The 15,578-nt window shown below is 42.4% G+C and overlaps 2 protein-coding genes across 2 annotated transcripts in view; one reads left to right on the top strand and one right to left on the bottom strand.

The window, feature by feature from the left end:
* The first annotated feature begins 357 nt into the window (after positions 1-357).
* LOC137258153 (protein phosphatase 1 regulatory subunit 3B-like) lies at positions 358-5,855 on the top strand. Its single transcript, XM_067795721.1, has 2 exons — positions 358-1,798; positions 5,707-5,855. Exons 1-2 carry the CDS (start codon positions 531-533, stop codon positions 5,768-5,770), a joined length of 1,332 nt encoding a protein of 443 aa, XP_067651822.1. The 5' UTR covers positions 358-530; the 3' UTR covers positions 5,771-5,855.
* A 4,626-nt stretch (positions 5,856-10,481) lies between these two features.
* The window catches only part of LOC137257629 (uncharacterized), a 53,425-nt gene continuing 48,328 nt past the window's right edge, over positions 10,482-15,578 (bottom strand). The window contains exons 73-81 of the mRNA XM_067794959.1: positions 15,139-15,371; positions 14,644-14,801; positions 14,066-14,235; positions 13,251-13,301; positions 13,092-13,136; positions 12,865-12,982; positions 12,195-12,289; positions 11,543-11,657; positions 10,482-10,685 (exon numbers count right to left, since the gene is read on the bottom strand). Of these exons, the coding sequence (XP_067651060.1) occupies positions 10,559-10,685; positions 11,543-11,657; positions 12,195-12,289; positions 12,865-12,982; positions 13,092-13,136; positions 13,251-13,301; positions 14,066-14,235; positions 14,644-14,801; positions 15,139-15,371 (1,112 nt within the window). The 3' untranslated portion in view covers positions 10,482-10,558. The remainder of the gene's footprint in view (positions 10,686-11,542; positions 11,658-12,194; positions 12,290-12,864; positions 12,983-13,091; positions 13,137-13,250; positions 13,302-14,065; positions 14,236-14,643; positions 14,802-15,138; positions 15,372-15,578) is intronic.

A 15,578-nucleotide genomic window follows, 5' to 3' on the forward strand; every position in this document is an offset into this window, starting at 1 on the left:
TTGCCGGTGTAAGCTTAAATATTAACTCACTCTTCTGGAAAGTGAACAACAGAACAGCGACATGACTGAGACTGAAATCCACGTGGTAATGTTTACATCTGGTACCCTTTGCCCTATTGACCTACAGGAGGTCAGGCTCTGTGACGTCACTTAACCTTAGTGATGTATTCACGGCCGTAAACTCCGGCGAATAACCTTCAGTGACTTTGCGAAGGAAGTATGTACCCTTCATTGCTGGGGGGTCACAATGTGATATAGTATACACTGGGGTTGCCACAGTGGACGGCTGCACAGTCTTTCAGGGAACATGACCGCCACAGCGAGCCGCTGCCGTGCATATCAACAAGCCCGCGTGCTAGTCGAGTGACCTTGAGACTGTCAGTCAGCTGGCTCGGTGACAGTTGGAAAACCGAGGATTATGAAATCACTAGAAATGTCAGGTTTGTGGTGATGTTTCATTTGATTTCGTTCTTGAATGGAAGCTGATATATGAGATATGTATTTCCTTTCTCCTTCACACAGTAGTCACAATGCATTGTGACAGCGAGGATGACATGACTGTCTTTCTTCCGCGTAATCTCTCTTATGTGCGGGATAGCAATTTGGACGAATATAGTGTCAGTTCGACGTTCGTGCAGAACCCTCGAGAACGTCTACTAAACTGCATTGAGTGCGGTGAGTGCATGCATCTGTTAGAAGCGATGGCCGAGGAGGGGGGAGCCGCGAGCAAGCAGGAGATGCAGGACTACGGATCGTCCGTGGACCCGGAGGATAAACCAGCGACTGAGAGGCAGGCATCAATTACAGAGACAGTGGGTTCCGATACTCCCAGTGAAGAAGGTATTTTCGTGAATGTAATCGATGATGAATTGGATCATTTTGCGAGTGCTATATATGGTGGGCATGAGATCGACGATCATTCTGGTGACTCTGTTTACAGTCCAGATGGCTCTGACCTTGGAGATACACAGGAAGGTCACAAAGAGCGACTTGAAGAAGCTGTTAAAACAATTGCAAACTCAGATTTCGTTGCCAAACCTGAACTCAAAATAAAGATAAACGATCGACCATTTCTGGATACAACAACCGAGGAAGCTTTCCTGAAGTTTGTATCTTCTAAAAGTCCTGTGTATGAAGATAAGGAATTTAACTTTTCGCGTAGTGAGTTAAGGAAGTCATCTTCTCTCAAAACTAACAAAACTCCCCCCGGTACACCGAGTAGAAAGAAAGTAGTCCGTTTTGCGGATGCTATGGGTTTGGATTTAGAATGTGTTCGGAACATTGTCAACATAGACATCCCACCCAAAGTGCCCGCGTCTGCCCTGGCTGACCTGCGGGTAGGACTTGAGGAGGACAGGCGTGCAATGGGGAGCAGATTTCTCACTGCCTGCTTTTCCCAACCAGGGGCGTCAGAAAACTTTATGAAGAAAGTTCTTGCTCAAAAGGTTAGTTTGGAGAATGCCGTCATCACAGGAATGACTATTACAGGGGTGATTCGAGTGGCGAACATTTCCTTCAACAAAATGGTGCGAGTGCGTTACAGCACTAACAACTGGGCCACCTTTCACGACATAGCTGCGTCTTATGTGCAGAACTCTTGCGACGGGCCCACAGACAGGTTCTCTTTCAGTATTGTGGCACCAGCCAATTTCGATGTGGGATCCAGTTTGGAGTTCGCCGTGTCCTATGCTGCCAGCTGTACCGTATTCTGGGACAACAACGAGGGAAGGAACTATGTGTTTGAATGTTTTGCAAAGACCGTCCCAACAGAGACGGAGAATTCTTGGATGCACTTTTTGTAAGTGATGAATGACGGAATGTATTGAGCTCAGTATATGTGTTTCTCCCATCGTTGACCACATTGGTTGTTAGTGTATACATTGATCAAAATCTATAGTATAAGAATGTCATTTCATAATTGCAAGATCTGAGATGATCTGATTTGATACCGTTTTTCCCCGTTAAGGTAGGGGGGTAACTAGACCGATATGTTGTTTACGTTATATATAAATATATATGTGTGTATCTGTATTTGATATGTTTTGTTAAGTTTCCTTACATGGAACACTTTCATGTGATAAAGATGTTTGATGTTTATCACATTTGTCTCTCACTGGTAGGTAATAACTGTAGATTATTCACTTACGTATTAATGTAAGAAAGTTTGATTGTTTGCTAAAGAGTACATATTAGTAAGTTACAGCAGCCTCAAGTGAGGTACACCTTCACTCTTGTGTGTGTCTAATGTTAGTGCTGCCTCTCCTATTGTGTTAATACTGTAGAACAGACAGTGTGTTTGCGAGGTATGTAACGTAATGAAGAAATGTCGTGTCAGAGGCTGTCAAGGGGGTGGGGTAATGCCGCTACCTGACTGACTTGCTGCTTCAGTCGATCTCTTATAGACTTTTCATGTACACTTTTGTTGACTGCTCGATAATATGCCAGAAACATTCCTACGTACTCTGACAAGACATCGCCCGAACAGTGTCCCACATATAGATTATCCTAGTCTGTATCCACCGTGTGCTGCAGTTCCCGTGCAGACACTTTCCATGTAACTACACAGGACATGTCGTACAGTAATAGTGTGATGTGGCAGGTTACGCCGGGTGGCTCTACCCCATTTCAAAGGTTAAAACGTGTCACTGTAGCTTGATAGATGATGTTGCTGTGAAATGCGAGGGTCTGTCAAGTGTTACTGCATGTCAGCCGATCTGCACAGTGTATGTCTAATGCCCTGGCAACAGAAGGTAGACTGGTACGCTGCGAAGTACATGCCGCCACCGCCGCCACCGCAGTACTAAAATGCTTTAAATAGGCGCACGTTCTGTACTTCAGACGCACATCTGAATGTACATACACTTGCCAGTACATACACTTGCTAGCCACGAATTTTGAACAAAGTATCCGCAGATACTGTATATCAATCCAGATAATAGCTTTTGTATATGTTTACCATGGAGACAAAAATGATTTTGAAGGAGAGAATGGCCAAGTGTTGTCCAGCTTGTTCCAGTTATGACTGGATTTTAACCACGATTAGGAAATTTGGTGACTGTATCGTAATACATGTGGTTTTGTCTACCTTTTCCAATAGTGTATTGCACCAGTTTGCTGTACACATAACTATCGACATGTACAAACGTAAATGAGTTGTTCTAAATAATTAAAGGGAGCAACTTTCGTAGATGACCAAATCCAGTTCAGGAAACCCTCTTTTTGAAAGTCAAGTGATGTAGCATGTCACAAGTTCTACCATAGGTTTTACATTCATTGAACTTCGACTTTATATTTGGTGATACTTGAAGTATTTAAGTATTTTATCATTAAGTATGTATAACAAAGTGTGTAATTTTAATGATGGCCCTCAAACTGGACTCGCTCTAGTGCCATCCATATACTTACATTCGATTGACTTTTATCGATATATATCATTTGCCCATGCCAATACATCGGCAGCAGTTGTGATGCACTAAACTGGTGATGGTACATATGGATTGCATTCGGAAAAGGTTCATTCACGTTTTTTTATGAAACCAGGAACTTTACTTATTTCCGTAAGCGCATCCCGAGCGCTCATTCTAACCCATGAAATGTTATTTGTGGTATTTTCTCGTGAAATAATGAATTGAAGCTGCACTGAATGACAGTAAACGTTCATTACTTGTATATGTTGTTCTATCGTGGCGGTGGGGTAGCCTAGTGCTTAAAGCGTTCGCTTGTCACACCGAGGGTCCGGGTTCCATTTTCGACATGGGTACAGTATGTAGAGCCTGTATCTGGTGTCCCCCAGCCCGGATACACGCGACAAGAAACCTTTCTCACCCACTCTACCGTGGCAGTGGTGTAACTATTTAGTATAGTAACCCAGCAGTTATCCCCGCTTCCCTTAGTCAGAATGATTCAGCACATATGACGGTTATAGTTAACCTATGAACACAAACTGCCGTATCATACCCAGTCATATTTGGTGTATTTGACTGCATGGTTAAATGTTATAACCTTACACAAGGTGAACTTCAAGTTCTGTCTCAGTGTGAAATAGTAACGTTTGTTTAGTGTTACGGTGAATGTAAAGATCGGGAGGTTGGTAGCCGCCTGACAGCTACATATCCAGACAAGGTATAATTGCGTATTAAATGGATAGAACAAGGTACTGGCCAGCTCTAAGGCAGTATGCAGAGTTGTGCAGCCGTTTTGTACAGTGTTAAGTTATCTTAGTGATTTATCACTATAAAACCACCGGCATTACTCCAAATTAGCCACAATGAAAGTCACTAGAGAAGTACACTGATCTTGAACGCGTCAGGTCACATTTCACTTCACCTTACAGCCGGCATGCTTTCTTTTGAGCTTAATTCTTGTGAGTAACAGTGCCTTTTCTCCCGAGCCAATCATCGGAGGTGCAAATACAAACTACTTAGAGCATCCGCCATTTAGCTTTACTGAAATGTCGCTTGAAAAAGCAACATTACATATTAATATTTAACTTTCCCGTGGTGTGCGTCAATGCGAATGAGGTTTAAGCGATTATATTTGGACCGTGTTCCTGTACAATAGGTGGCTCGTGGACATCGATGATCGAAAGTTTTGTTTTGGTAATGTCTGCCTTGTCTACCAAGACAATCGTGACAGAGACAAATTTGCAGTGTCATGCCAGAAATATTATATGTGTGTATATATTGGCATCCGAATCACAAGACTTGTTTTGTTGAGTTTATTTGTAGTTCGATAGTTTGACACAAACAATAGGTTTTTGAAAGTTCAGACTGGATTCCGACAACCAGCCCTTGCCTTGCGGAATAGGTTCATCAGGTAGACTTGAGCTATGCACTCGTAATGATCGGGAGTGATAATGATTTAGCATGATAAACCAGTTACGAAAGGCTTCACTGTTATCGTGATATCCCAAATGCTGAAATGATGCACTGTTATCATGATATGCTAAATACTGAAAGAATACACTGTTATCATAATGTAGGAATTATGAAATGATTTTATCACGGTGTACTAATCCTGAAAGGATACACTGTTATCACGTTGTACTAATACTAAATGGATACACTGTTATCATGGTGTACTAATACTGAAACGATACACTGCTATCACGTTGTACTAATGCTGAAAGGATACACTTCTATCATGGTGTAGCAGTGGTGAACCATATGTTAGGTATTCCATGTGGCGGAGAGGCTATCGTGTACCAATACTGAAAGGATACACTTTTATCATCGTGTACCAATACGGAAAGGATACACTGTTATCACGTGCTAATGCTGAAAGGATACACTTATCATCGTGTACCAATAATGAAAAGATACACTGTTATCATCGTGTATCAGTACTGAAAGTATACATTGTTATCATGTTGTGATAATGCTGAAACGATACACTGTTATCACGTTGTGCTAATGCTGAAAGGATACACTTCTATCATGGTGTAGCAGTGGTGAACCATATTTTAGGTATTCCATGTGGCGGAGAGGCTATCGTGGCGGGCGAGTCGTGGTAGGGATAGCGTTTTGGTAGTGTTAAGGTAGCTGTGATGGGGTGGTTTCGTCGTAGCAGGGGAACAGCTGTTATTACCATATTTCACAACAGGCCATGCACTCATGCAATGCGGTTTCATGATCGTACAGAAATAGTGGCAAGTTGATACGCCCATGCTGTGTCGCCATGCCAACATTGTTCTGACTTACGTTTCAGAGCGGGTGTTGAGCCAGACCCGAAGCCTGAGTCATCTGTTCATCTTCAGGTCCCCTCCTGTTGACAACAGAGGACGCCCTTGCAGCAAGCAGGTCCGTGGTGACTGCATGGCGTGACAGATAGTCATAACCTCTCTACAGTAATGTGTACATGTGTACTAATGACACAATATATCTTGTAACCGCTATTCTGTCTTGGACAGCTTTCGCCTATCACAGCAGCATATGAACACGTGAAATACTCCCACCGCGTATATTTACATGTGTGTGTGTGTGTGTTTGCGCGCGTGCTTGCGTGCATGTGCGTGTTCACTATGGTAATCTGTGTGTTGGATGCTCTACTGAGAAATAAGATGGCGGGAATAAATGTTCATTGAAGATTGGGGACATGCCTGCAACTGCCGTCCTTACATGTGTATGGACATTTTCAAGCAATTGAGTTACGTGTGACCTTGTTTTAATACCCCTCTACTCTTGCCAGGGATGTATAGCAGTTACCTCCCCTGTCGTGCTTCCCTAATTGGTGCTGCTCGTCCTCTTTTGAGGAGCGACACAGCAGTGCTCACCATTTCATTCTCGACGTAAGTCTTTACGTATTCAGTGCCGTTAATCCATGTAATTAAATAAGTGATACATGAACCTTTGTTTTCAATCCAAGTCGGATAAAATGAAATTATGTCAGTCAGGACCTTAAATTTGGTGTGGTTTAAGGGAGTGACTGGAAAGTTATGATAAGCTCCGCTTGTCTCGCTACTTCTGAGCCCAGTCCCAATATGCCGACATCATGGCTTGATGCTGACAACTGGATCCTTGAAATAACTTGACTGGATACCTGTTTCTTTGTTAAGGATAGACCTGCCCATACTGATCTGAAAGTGTGATCCCAGTAGGAAATAGGAAACACATGTTAATTGAAAAACATTTGAACCCTTAACGATATGTGCTCATGTTGTATTTTGAGCAGCAACAATTAAAATATAGCAGTGCTATTGCATACGTACCATTACAATACATCATCAGCGTTGTCTAAATAGGAGTAGTTCCTAATGGGACTCAGTCCGTTTCTGTAACCAAAGTAAGGGGATGGGCAGGTGACGAAGCATCATGCCTCACTATTGCATGTGGACCTGTACCACAATATAGCCACGTGTTGCACGGTTTGGTGATGTGTTATGATAAACTATTGCAGCTGACTATTGACAGTGGAGATTGTGCAAGGGGTTCGGATCGGTTATACTCGGGTGAAGTACGTGGCAGTAACAAGGTTTCATACTTAGTACTGCCATGTTGTACAATCAAAACAATTCATGTACACCATGGTAAATCTTGCAGTAAAACCAGAATATTGAGGTATACATATCGTTGTATATGACTGTGCTGTGAATCAAACAAGTCCGTATTAAGGCAGTTTATTGTTTCATTAGTGCTTGTTGTATTGAGGGTTTTGTTATTGTTATCTGCTCTTGTTGAATCTGTTTGACGATTTGTTGATGGCGGGACCCGGCGTCATGTGACATCCTGTCCTCAACCTCATCCTGTGCAATATCACAGCATCTGTTGATATTTATATCACGGTGTTAACTCTTGCATAATATTAGTCTTATTGGTATGTTTGTTACTGAAGAATTTGTCTTTGTCTCAATATTGGAGAAACCCCTTTTGTTTCCATGTGTGTGGGTTTTGTTTGCTTGTACAATATACATGTATTATTGTTAAAGGATCTCATGAATCCATCCTTCGCTTTTAAATAATCTCAGCTTTAGGAACCCGAGTATTTACTCTTAACGCTATTGGAGTTATCTATGTTTATGTTATCATTGTTGAAGATGCACCAAGTGTTTATAAGTGCCGATTTGTTATTTTTTGGAAAGGTATCACTCAGCACAATGGAGCTGTGTTTCATATGCTTCACCTCACCAGACCGACGGTCATGTGAGCTTTTGTTGAGACTCTTTGGTATGTCAAAGTCTTCATTGTATGGCACATTGTCTACAATATGATAAATTATTACTGTGGTTCAACTATTTAAGTTGGTTTTACAGAAGTGACAAATATATTGCAGTGAACAAATCTTTGATCACACCGCTCTCTAGCCTCCCACGATGTTACATCAAAATTATTGCTGTGTATTTGAACCTTTTGCACCAGTTTTTCTTTAACTATACATTATGTCTGTAAGAAAACGTTGAACTGCCAATTTTAACTGTTCTGGTGTGGTAAGCTACAAATCGACGATGCTTTAGTTTTGTACAGTATTTCTTCTTTTCATATCTCCGTAACTCCTTGCAGAATGGTTCACTGAGGCAACACAACTCTACGTAGTAACTCTTAGTGCAACCATCCATGATTTGCCGCACATAGTGTTGTGGTCATGACCTTTCACCCTACATCTGTATCTGGACAGTGATGGAAAACTAGAAGCTCACTTCTTGCTTTCTTGCTCCACGAAAATATTCTCTGTTAAGTGAAACCGTTATTTTTGGAATAACATGTCTTTGTGCTGTGTTAATCCAGTAACTGTAGACAGGGAGAGGAAGATGCTAACGACATCAGGTAGCGGATGGTCCGGGATAAAAGACAACTACATCTGAATGTTTTGGATATACTGTGAGTGCAGGATAGACGATATTTTCTGTTGTGCGAGTGTCATTCTGTGTATCCATCCGATCTATTAATCCATGTATGACTAACAATCCTCTTGGGATGCTGCGATCAGGATGCTATATTTTCACTTGGAATTGTTATTGTCGCTCTCAGCTGTGATATGGTTATCAAAGGATTGTTGGACATGCATTTCTGCGCGACGCATGTATCACTGGTCTCGCTATTTCATTATGTACTTGTGAGGACATGGCTCCTCATGTGACGGGGCAATCAGAGCGACGTGTCATCACGAAGGATGATGTCTCAAGCATGCAGTGAGACTAACCGTGTCCGTGTCACAAGGAATTCTGGCATCATACATGTTGCTCAGTCCCCATACAACATCCTACACTATCAAGTAAGACTGGTACAACAGTGCCAGGAAATGGGTTATTGCACCGAGTACTGGTACTTTGGTATGTGGGACAGGCAGTTCCCGTTCTCAAACACTGTAGTCAATAAAACTGTTGAATTACGTGCCCTTTTGTTGTGTTGACGTTTGCAGTTGGACAAGCAGCGGTTTTATACATTTGTGAATGTTAACCACGAGCTAATAATGAGTAACACACACGTTATACTTACATACGTCATCGTCCGTATGTAGATTGAAAAGAATGAATGAATGCGATACATGTTTGACACAGGTACGCGAGTGCCAGGTCCCTGTCCACGTCATACCACACAGACGGGTTACAATTTGCAACAGATCCGACCTTTCACTAACATTGTATTGCGAGGTATTTATATTTCATCTGGGCATGTGGACCTTATGTAAAACGATGAATGCGTTAATACATACGCAAGGGAGTCGCTTTCTCAGCAAACAACCATGACCATTTCTATGATGCTTCCAAGAAGTACCTCCTCACAATCACAGCGCATACTACACAGCACAAAATGATCGTCACCGAGAGGAGCTATCGGTGAGCATTGTGTTGGAGGTAGAGCCGTGCCCTGCACGTCTGAAAGGATAGTGTGGGACATAGGGCTGTGCCCTGCACGTATGAGAGGATTGTGTGGGAGATAGGACCGTGCCCTGCAGACATTAGAGAATTGTGTGGGAGATAGGACCGTGCCCTGCAGGTATGGGATGATTGTATGGGAGATAGGGCAGTGTCCTGCACACACGAGAGGATAGCGTGGGAGAAAGGGTCGTGTCCTACAGGTATGAGAGGATTGTGTGGGAGTTAGGGCCGTGCCCTGCAGACATTAGCGGATAGTGAGGGAGGTAGGGTCGTGCCCAGTAGGGATGAAAGGATAGTGTGGGATGTAGGGCGGAGCTCTGCAGGTATGAGAATATGGTGTTACCTTTGCTTTCAATTAAGAGCTCTCAGCATTTAGCTTGTTTCAAAGAACCCAACGTTACTTGTATTCCAATCATTCCTCCTTTCAATTAAGGAATTACATTGTTAATGCCTGCCTTGTCAGATGAGAAGGTGTCAGTCTAGCATCAAAGATGGATACACCTTCTAGGAACATTGTCAGGAACATGCATTCACCAAGAATGAATCGCCAACCGATTTCATTTGCAATAGTGACCTGTAAATTACAAAACTATATCATCTGCAAAGAACTCTATGGGCCATGCTGAATTGTAATGTAGAGAATAATGTGTTGGAATACTGATTAAAGTCTTTTCATAAGTCATCTTTAAACTTAAACGTGGTGAGGTCATTTATTCTCCAAGGTGAATGCAACTTCTTGTGTGCTTAATGAACACCTTAAACAACGTGTTAGAACACGCAGTGACGCAACTGGTTCACTATTCGTTCAGTTTGAGTGAGGTGAAACATTGTCAATAACAGCGAAAAAAATAGGGTGATGAAACACGCTACCACGATGTTTGATTGAAACGCCCAAATACAACAGACTAGTGCGTGTGGAAGACAGACACGTATGGACCCACACATTAAGATACGCTTATGTGCAATCAGCGAAATGACTCAGCCTGAACACTATGCCGCCTCATACAACATGCATAGGTTACCGGAGGTTCTTGCCGTGAGTCTGCACGGGTTGGGCAGTCAACAGATATCCTGATGATAGCTCCTGTGGACACAGTGGTTGTATTGGTGTCCAATCAGAGATAGGTTAGCATTCAGTATTTGAGTATAATTGAAAACTAGAAAGCAGTAGTCTTTTCAAACGGTGTTATTTCCCACTTTTATTGAAAAAAGTATGCAAGGTAGACTACACTTCGTGAGGACGGCCTACTCTTGAACATAATTGGGCGGGTAGTTGATGACATAACCGTCAGGGCAGTGAGGGACGGGACAGCACTTCCCGGCAGGAGGTGCTAACATACTGCACACCTTGGGTAGTTGCCACTGGAGACATCTGCAATAACGACAGTATACGTCAGCTCAGCTCCACACTACATCTTAACATGGACAATTCAACAATACGATATCAACACTGGCTCCACATTACATCTACGTACGTCACAGTACGATATCAACACTGATTCAACATTACACCTACGTACAGGTAGATCGCAATATGATAACAACATGAGCTCCATATTACCCCTTCGTACAGAGAGATCGCAATATGATAACAACACTGGTTCAGCATCACACCTATGTACAGGTAGATCGCAATATGATAACAACATGAGCTCCACATTACCCCTTCGTACAGACAGATCGCAATATGATAACAACATGAGCTCCACATTACCCCTTCGTACAGACAGATCGCAATATGATAACAACACTGGTTCAGCATCACACCTAGGTACAGGTAGATCGCAATATGATAACAGCATGAGCTCCATATTACCCCTTCGTACAGACAGATCGCAATATGATAACAACACTGGTTCAGCATCACACCTACGTACAGGTAGATCGCAATATGATAACAACATGAGCTCCACATTACCCCTTCGTACAGACAGATCGCAATATGATAACAACACTGGTTCAGCATCACACCTAGGTACAGGTAGATCGCAATATGATAACAACACGAGCTCCACATTACCCCTTCGTACAGACAGATCGCGATATGATAACAGCACTGGTTTAACATTACACCTACGTACAGGTAGATCGCAATATGATAACAACATTGACTCCACATTAGACTGAATACACATTAATACCGACAGTACCTTCGCCTAAAGAAAAGTTAGGTATTACTAACTGGGTTCATAATGATGTATTCATGTGGCAGATGGGTGGCAGACTTACTTGAGATCACACTGGTAGTAGCCCTTGCTAGCGTCCACACACCTACACTTGAAGTCACAGCCGTCCTCCCAGGTTTGGCCTTGGGTGTAGTAATTTCCTTTGTACAGGCACGAGGCTATATGGCAAAGGGAAACACTATTAAATGTACATTTATGTACGCCCAAAGTAATCAGGTTTTATGTCCCAAATTTGTAAATCTACCTAGTTGGTTTCTGGTTCTTTACCAGCATTAGCTACACTCTAGTTATGTCAAGTTATATCAAAACATTGGTTGCCTGTAATTCACGCTAGCCAGTAGAATATATTACAGCAGCCTGTAACAAAACATAGTCGCTTGTAAACAATACAGCATCCCACAGAGTCGGGTTAAGAAGCCAAGTCATCGAATCAGACATGTGCATAACATATGCACATTCACAGATATCTATATACCGGTACGTGTATGTGCAAAATGCATGTGCATCGGATTCAAACACTGAAATACGCACTATATATGCTAATATATAATATTGATATACAACCTGTTAGTATGTTACCCACAAACGCGTTGCTCTGGATCTACCGAGATCAGCTAAAAAACAACCTAATTTTAAGTCAAATGATTAAATAGTATTAAGTTATTCTTTCCAAACGTGAAGAGTCAGCTGTTTACCCCCTCCTGCGCTGGTACAGTTGGGCTTGGCACAGCACTCGCCGGGTTTCTTGACCATCTTGCAACCTGTCGGGAGGTCCTGGTAAACGGGGCACCTGCACACACATGACATGTCACATGATAAATTAACGGCTTCCTTGTAAACAGGACATCTGCATACACATGACATGTCACATGACACATTAACGGCTTCCTTGTAAACAGGGCACCTGCATACACATGACATGTTACATGACACATTAACGGCATCCTTGTAAACAGGGCACCTGCACACATATGACATGTTACATGACACATTAACGGCTTCCTTGTTAACAGGGCATTTGTACACCCCGATTAACGTCTTCATTACATTCCTTGACAATTTAGACATTAACTGGTTACCTACTTCTTTTCCTGTTTTACGAAACGAACCAACCGTTTTCCCATAATGCTATTTGTTATATACAATGTTATGCTATACTTTTTACCTATTTTTGTTAGGATGGTGGGTTCGCCTAGATGTTAACGCTTTCGTTTGTTACGCCCTAGTCACTCACTATATTCTATAGTGCAGTTCAACCTTATCACTCATATTTCCTATCAAAGTCACTTTCAACTCATGTTTCTTTGCTAAACAAGCCACCTTATACACAGACCTTCAACATATAAATTTATAGTTTCAACTCACAGATCTATGCACGTATAGACTCCTTTGGTTGCATCTGTGCAGGTACAGTTGTAATTGCACCCGTCCAGCCACCTGTCGCCCTGCTTGTAAATGGCGTTCTTGTAAACACAGAACTGACCTGGGGAGACACAACAAACAGGTGCAGGGTGTAGTCGTCGCGGCGAACGTTCACACACAGTTAAAAATGTCTCATAGTGGGAAGAACATTCAGAGTTAATGGTACTTACTGCTCTGTGTATAACCTGTGACTGGAGGCTTGGTACCACCAATACCTGAATGAAAGATGAACCGCCAGGTTAGGAGTAAGACATTCAAACCTAGTTCATTTAAACGCGCACTATGACACAATAGTTGTTTCAAGATATGTAAAACAGGTAAGTACTTACACGGTCCTCCTTGAGCCAGGATGGCAAACACATCTCCGGATCCTAACTGAGCTGAAAGTCAATAAGTCAATGTGTCATCGTCATTGTAACATCATGGCTGGCCGCCAGTATTACAGTTCAACCCTGAAGGTGGTTATGCCAGATTACACAGCAGTAACGTTGTTGTCTGCATGTCTCACCTTATATTCTATGTTACGGTTTAAGTAAACTTAATCTCAGTACTTTTCGTTACACTCCACTACTGAGTCTAGCATAACCTAGTAGGAGGTCGCGTCAGGTAACCTTTGACATTGACCAATCACAACACAGCTTACCAAATCGCGAAAGTGGACATTCGTAAAAACCTTTTGAAATTTTGCTTCCCAAAAGTTTGTACCCGAACGATTCCGAATGCTATTTTCCATACGATAGCCACCGGATAATGCACATGAAACACGCTACATTTACTGTCGACAGTGAGTAAACCGTTGAGTTTTTGTCAATATTCAAGGATGTCAGTCTGCTTGTTAGTTAGCTAATGGTAACCATGCCATCAAAAAGCCCTAAGCACATATACTGCAGGCCAAATACCTGTGATTTATGCGGATTTCCGGATTTAGGGATCAGTGTCAGTGACTAGCGATGTTTTAAAAGTCCCACAAATCCCTGAACAGTAGCCCTTGTCTGATTGGTTAAATCCGTTCGGCATTCTCGCGTCATAGGTCGCACAAAGTTGCCTGACGCGACCTCCTACTAGGTTTTTTTAGACTCTGTAGTGGAGTGTAACGAAAAGTACTGAGGACAAGTTTACCATGTTACCACTATAAATCTCTTACTCTGGCTGAACTTGGCTTGGGTTGTTCCTGGTACATAGTAGAATGCTGGCTTTGTCCCAGATGTTTCATAGCTGCATCCTGGTCTTGTGGAGATCATCATCCACCCAGAAGCATCACACGAAGAGCCGGACTGACCGCTGGTATAAAACTCCCGTCCCGTGATTGGGTCTCTAAAATGTTTCCATTCATTTATTTGTTTTTAAACTGGGACACATGTGTTAAACAAGCCTAAATAAACACAATAAGGACTTACGGTAACAGTTCCTACTGGACCAAGACTTGCAAGTCACTGAACGATTTACAAGCCAAAACGGTTCAACTATGCCGTAAAAAGTGATCTTCCCCTCTACACGAGGCTTATAAACATATTTGATGTTGATGTTGGATCAAGACGCAAGAATGCCATGAATATCACAGAAGTGACTTAACACCATTAGCAGCAATGGGGCTATAATAGTAACACAAGGTGGTAATGGTGAATTATGATACAGGGTCGAAATGGCAGACATGGACTAGCCATAGAAGACCCCAGTGTTACTATTATCTAGACACCACTACCGACTGACTGACTGACTTACCCCATCATGGAGAAGATGCTCTTGGGCGCAGTCTTGATGTCAGTCCATGTGGAGGAGATGATTCTGCTAGGGTCAAACCAGCTCATCTTGTCTGCTCCGTGAGCATCGAACACAATACTTGCCTTCTCCACCCCGTTGTTGAAGATACCAACCTTTACCTGGAGTATACACAGGGTAGCTACAATTCATTTCATTAATTACAAAAAATAGGTGAATGGCGAAGTTGTTTTAAGGAAACTGTGTATATGTTTACATGTGAAATAAAGGATCACTGTCACACCACCCTTCAACCTAGCGGCTACATATCTGCAGATCTATATGTGCAATACAGGCATACAATTACTGGGGCGAACAATGTGAGATAATGCTTTCCTACTTTACATCTGGTATCTCCCGGCACTGTTATTCAACAGTGAACGAGAACTATCATGTACAACAGATACGTCTGCACTACGATCACATTAAGTCGTGATGTTGTCTACACATAACACCTACATTATCAAAGTTACAGTCGTTCCAGTGGTTGGACAAATCCGGCTTGTATGAATGTGGGTAGGTGCTGGTCAAATACTGCGCTGAGGGAACGTTGGCGCTGGCGGTGTTGGGGGACGCCCATAGCTGATAGAGGTCGCCAGGTACCCCCGCGACACCCTTCATCAATATTGTCCAGCCTGTAGCAGGTACACCGATTCCGCCACCATGTCCCTGCTGAACACCAGTGCCAGTGGCTGTGGAAGGAGAAACGACTGTACAGCATGAACATACACTTTATCTTTGATTGCTGAAAATAGTTCTTATGATTTTGTAAAGGCTTTAGAGTGAACGAGTTAATGATTTGCACATACTTAAAATGAACATAGAAGAGTGTTTAACTATTTTGCTATTCACAAAATCATAGTATGTTTGCAACTATTGCGATACTAACACTAAAATGC

Source organism: Haliotis asinina, chromosome 12 (assembly GCF_037392515.1).
Source record: "Haliotis asinina isolate JCU_RB_2024 chromosome 12, JCU_Hal_asi_v2, whole genome shotgun sequence".
NCBI lineage: Eukaryota > Metazoa > Mollusca > Gastropoda > Lepetellida > Haliotidae > Haliotis > Haliotis asinina.

Excerpts from the sequence above, each read along its gene's own strand:
- LOC137258153 (XM_067795721.1), top strand. The coding sequence starts at position 531 with ATGCATTGTGACAGCGAGGATGACATGACTGTCTTTCTTCCGCGTAAT. Across the intron at positions 1,799-5,706 it reads AATTCTTGGATGCACTTTTT|AGCGGGTGTTGAGCCAGACC; the intron begins GTAAGTGATGAA and ends CTTACGTTTCAG.